Consider the following 5,391-nt stretch of genomic DNA (forward strand, 5'->3'; position numbering starts at 1 on the left):
TGTGCAAATCTGGCGTCAAACTGGGCCTTGTTTGTAAAACAAGCATCTTCGAAATGCAGGGAACAAACACAAACACTTGCACAACTCCGTTGATGCTCTGTAAAAATAAACTCCTTCCACTGGTCCCTTGATGTTTTTTTTTTGGTAATCTGTGCAGGGTTGTCTTGCCCTCGCAACCAAAACCACACTTTCTTTTGTGACATTTCGCTATCGCTCTGGTCAGTGAATGTCTTGTCTCTGCTATACGGGAGCGTGCGCTCTTCCGGGAGAAGTGCCCTTATAAGGAACCCATATAAGGAAATTCCGCTCCATCTAACGTCACACAGACCCATACTCGAAAAAAACTTTCCAAAACTTGTGAAAAACTGGAAGGAGTATTTTTGGAACAAAGCATGGGAATCCAACTCTATAACAGTGTAAAAAACTCAGTATGCATGAAATAGCATTTCACCCTCCCTTTAAGTACTTTGAATTACCATTGTGAATGAAATGTGCTATATAAATAAACTTGCCTTGCCTTGACTATAAATAAACTGAAATTATATCAAATATTTTGGAAATTAGATAAAATAGTTATTGCTGACCCTAAACTGCAACGTTCTACTTTATTAACTTTCTAAAGTGTCAAATTAAGTGGAAAAACTAGTCAATATGCTTATGATAGCTGTATCTGGCAACACTGAGGCTGCGTCTTGCTCTCTCGCTCACAACTCTCTGAAGACTCGTTCACTTAGGCAGCATCTCACAGCGATCCTTTTCATACCACTGACATTAAATATTATGAATTATACATGCAGACATTCATGTGAGGAGTTTAGCAGCAAATTAGTCAGAACACATTTTATTTTTGAACATGAAAAGTTTACCAAGGTCCGGACCTCAGTGAGCTCATAGTTGGCTACGGGCCTGTCTGCACTCCATTTTCCGGGCTGCACTCTTTAAGGAGATGAGTGTGCTTGTTATACCTCCTTATTCTTTGTTATAATAAGACACATTGAGAATACAGCAATGCGCTAAGCGCAAAAAAGTTAGAGTGAAAGTCATGACATTTGCCAAGTTTAGTAACCCATACTCAGATTTGGTGCACCGCATTTAACCCATCCAAGTGCACACACACAGAAGTGAGTAGGGAACACACTCAAACATCATGAACATGCACCCGGAGCAGTGGGTAGCTATTTTTCCCATCGCCCAGAGAGCAACTAGGGGTTCGGTTTCTTGCTCAGCCATGGGCATTGAGGGTGTAAGAGCGCTTTTCATTCATGCTAGGTTATTACACCTGGAGAGGTTTTGGTCCGATAATTAAAGCCTATTTTTTCTCAGAATTAAGCAGTAGGAAATTCCTAGTCATCCTGTTTTTATTTTTTTTACCAACTATGCATTCTGTTAGTTTTGCGAGTTAAAGGCTTCATCGGACCATGTAGAAAATATATAGCTGAGTGTCATCAGTGTAACCCCTCTCACCCAGGTCCTCTCTGACGCTCCTCGCACTCGAGACGAGCGGGGCTCGAACCCGGGTCTTCCGGCATGGGAGGCGGATGCACTAACAAGAAGGCTAAATGGCTACAGCAGACATCAGTGCGTCTATTGAGATCGGGGAGTGAGGTTTACCTGCACAGCACTACTCATTGGTCTCAGTTACATCAGCATAACAGTGGGATCTAGTACCATGTTTCTTGATGATATCTCCCAAAGGTAACATGTAAAGTATGAAAGGGAATGGTCCTAGACCTGAGCCTTGTGGCCCACCATACTCTACTTGTGAGCAATATATCTATTTGAAATGAGGTTCTGTTCAATGTTGATAAGGAAGGACGAAGACAGGGGTCGGCTTGTGCTGGGACTCTTGTTTATTCACAGGTTTTTAGAAGGTAAACAAAAGGTGCGCACAAAGCGCGTTCACGGTGCATATGCACAAACAACAACAAACACTAACTCAGAATTCTCTCCGATCTCAGCAGCACACAGCGAGGTCCCAGCGCATCTCTCTCTCTGTCGCGCCCCGGCTTATATCCGGTCTCTCCACACCAATTACTCAAATCAGACACATGTGTTTATCATTTGCACTTGACCTACTTACGCGCCGCTCTGCTCTGTCCTCTCCCTCCCACTACCGACTCCGCTAAACCACGCCCCCCTCGCCACACTGTTCATTCACTACTATGAATTGATGGAGGTCAGATAAGTAAGATTTTAACCATGACAATGCGGTTCTACTAATGACAACATAATTTTGTAGTCTACTCAAAAGAATGTTACTGTCAAACGCACCGCTAAGATTTAGGAGCACTGATAGAGAGATACTACAACCACAATCAGATAAGAGCAAGTCATTTGTAACTCTGATACAGTCTAAATCCTGACTAGAAATCCTTACAGATAGAAGTGCCTTGTGGTTTAGTTGTCTCTTGTTCTGAGATGATCTCTGCCATCCTAACTATTTACCTGCATTTATCACATGTGAATCCGTCCCGCTGACAGAAAAAGCTAGACTATACATGTGGCAAGCAATGCAAGCGACTAATAGGAGAAGTCATTTCTCACCATGATGGATGAATGATTCCGACTTACCACAGTTGTTTGAACTTGTGAAAAATGGAGCAAGAGAGAGAAAAGAAATGGTAGGTGCGAATGACAAGCTAACAGGCTAATGGAATGTTAACACACTGTGCTAGTGGTTATAATGTAAAAAGCAAACAATTTCAAATTAGTTTGATGGGTAATATCAAAATTATGTTCATATTTATGTTATGTTCTAGCAGTTTAAACAACAGAGACTCACTACTGTGTGTGTGTGTGTGTGTGTGTGTGTGTGTGTGTGTGTGTGTGTGTGTGTGTGTGTGTGCGCACTTGGACAGCATAAATGCAGACCACAAATTCTGAGTATGGGTAACCATACTTGGCTTAACATCATGTCACGTCACTTTCTTAAATGTGCATCCAGGACATTTAATATTTTAGCTTTCATCACAATTTATGTTAGTCTTTTTTTTAGGGAAAATGTTAACAAAATCATAAATGAGAGCTGGGAGTTTTCCAAATTGTGCACATAATGCAGCCAAATAGCAGAAGCATGTCATGAAAACATAAAAGGACCGCGAGTGTGATTTGTGTGTGTGTTGTGGGCCAAGCTCTGAATCTCAAGTGTATGTCAAATATTTACAGCAGCAGCCTGCCGAGCTGTGAAAGACGGAGAAAATCATCAGATCAGACAGGCATGATTTAGTGATGGAAGATGAAACGCTCAATATTTCCATTTTAAGTGTCTCTGTTTTTTTTCATTTCTCAGTGTTTGTCCATAACAAGTTGCTTCAGTTGTTCTTCATCTGTTTTTCAAAGAGCCTGAGGTGGAAAGTGTGTGACTCTCACTGCTGTATGGTCTATGGCTCATGTGTTTTGGGTGTTGAGCAGTAGTTTGTCCCATTAGTCTGTTTAACCACACACAACTCAACCATCTTAACCAGTAAAACCACCACATTTGAGCAGCTTGAGTACAGAAGAAGAGGCTGTTTTTCAGCTCACAGCTGTCTGTCTGTCTGTCTGTGGTGTTATTTTGGTCTGTGTACTCTTTCTGTCTGACTTCAGATATGCCAAAAACACGCTCCCGCACCTGTGATGTAATCTGTCTGTGTGTTTGTGAGGGAGTTAATGGTGTTATTGAGTCGCTGGAAAGAGCAGAGAGACAGATGGGTCGGGTGGAGGGCGTGAAGGCTTTATAAGAGCTCGCAAATTATGAAAAACAACCAGAAACTGAAGTAGGAGATCCAAAGACAGATTCAGCTCATCAGGTATGTCAAATCTATCAGAAAGCTTTAGGTAAAATCAGCGGATGTCCAACACTTCTCTTTTACATTCAGTTAAAGTGTGTGTAAATGTGCATCAGTCAGTAAGTCTCAGTGTGTTTCATGTTTTGTGTTTTCAGACAGATCTGCTGCAGTCATGTGTGTTGCCCTTCACTGTGTGTTTCTCTGTGTTTCTCTAGCACTCGGTGCTTGTTATGGTCTGTATGAAGCTCTCAACAAACTCAAGCACACACACACACACACACACACACACACACACACACTAACAGACATCTCTTTCTCCCTGTAGATTCTCAGGAGAGCCAGGAGTCATTTGAGGGTAAATGTTCACGATTCACTTCCGTCTGTTTGCTTTGGCTTCATGCAGAACGTCTGCGTTTCTTTGATCCTGAATAACTTCTGCTGGACATCTGTGTCTAAAATCAGCTCAAGATCAATGATGGGATGAGATGTTGTTGAAACTCTGTTGAACGCTGCATTTCATTTGAGGAGGATGTTTGTTTATCCCCTATTGCTGTCTTGTATCAAAAAAAGCATCTGTTTTATTTCAGTATTTGTGAATCCGTATCAGGCGAATGCTTTCATGAGGAGTCCACAAGAGTCCATCTACAACCAGTATTTCTACAGGAGGTACAACACACACACACACACACACACACACATACAGACTGCCTCTGACACACACACACACACACACACACACTCTATAAACAAACCCTCATCGAACACTGATTGTGTTGTTAAAATTTTAAAACAAAATTATATACTTTGAAAAATAAGGATTCCCCAAATGTTTTAGCTCTCTTCAGTTATGTCATATTTTGACATGAAATTTGACAAATTAGAAATGTTTTGAAACTTTGGACCTGGTTTATTATCAGTAAAGAAAAGCAGCTGAAGTTTACAGAATCTAGCAGTTTTCAGAGAAGACACCTCAAAGACGGAGCAGCTGGAGGAGTGGAGGCAGGTGTCTGTGACGCTCAGGTGTGTGTGTGTGTGTGTGTGTGTGTGTGTGTGTGTTTCAGGATGAAGTCTCCCAGCCGAGCGTCGGGCCGAGATCTGTGAGGATTATTCGCCCTGTCGTCTGTTCGCGATGCGCTATGGATCTCCGATAGCTTATCAAACGTACTTCAGCGCTCAGCAGCTCAAGCCCAACCCACATCAGCGTCGCTACTGAGCCCCGCCTCTACGTTTGCATACGACCAATCATGCTCTTCATTTTAAATAATCACGTACAGTTCGATTAAGCCCAGACACCTATCCACATATACATGTCCTTCTGTGTGTCATGGGTTTGCTACTAACCTCCTCTCGCTCTCTGATGATGGGCTGGTGTGCCCAGATATTTACACAAAACTGACAACTGTGCTTTTGCTTCAATATTCACAATCTACAATCATGATGGCACATGTATTTCTTGATAATCTGCATTTCTTAATAGATACAAAAAAAAGAGTAGTCACATGACAATGTTTCCAGACAATGTGATGCAGCAGTAAATCTGATCACGGATGTTTACATTTGTCTCTGTTTATCACAATTAAACGTCTGCAAACCTGAAACCGTGTCTTCTTTAATCTGCTCATTA

At 41.8% G+C, this 5,391-nt stretch overlaps 1 protein-coding gene across 1 annotated transcript; it reads left to right on the forward strand.

The window, feature by feature from the left end:
• The first annotated feature begins 3,640 nt into the window (after positions 1-3,640).
• mgp (matrix Gla protein) lies at positions 3,641-5,365 on the forward strand. The gene is made up of 6 exons (XM_026219347.1): positions 3,641-3,788; positions 3,923-4,000; positions 4,093-4,122; positions 4,355-4,433; positions 4,685-4,770; positions 4,844-5,365. Exons 2-6 carry the CDS (start codon positions 3,940-3,942, stop codon positions 4,978-4,980), a joined length of 393 nt encoding a protein of 130 aa, XP_026075132.1. The 5' UTR covers positions 3,641-3,788; positions 3,923-3,939; the 3' UTR covers positions 4,981-5,365.
• Positions 5,366-5,391: the final 26 nt, after the last annotated feature.

The sequence above is a fragment of the Carassius auratus genome, chromosome 3 (assembly GCF_003368295.1).
Source record: "Carassius auratus strain Wakin chromosome 3, ASM336829v1, whole genome shotgun sequence".
NCBI classification, from domain to species: domain Eukaryota; kingdom Metazoa; phylum Chordata; class Actinopteri; order Cypriniformes; family Cyprinidae; genus Carassius; species Carassius auratus.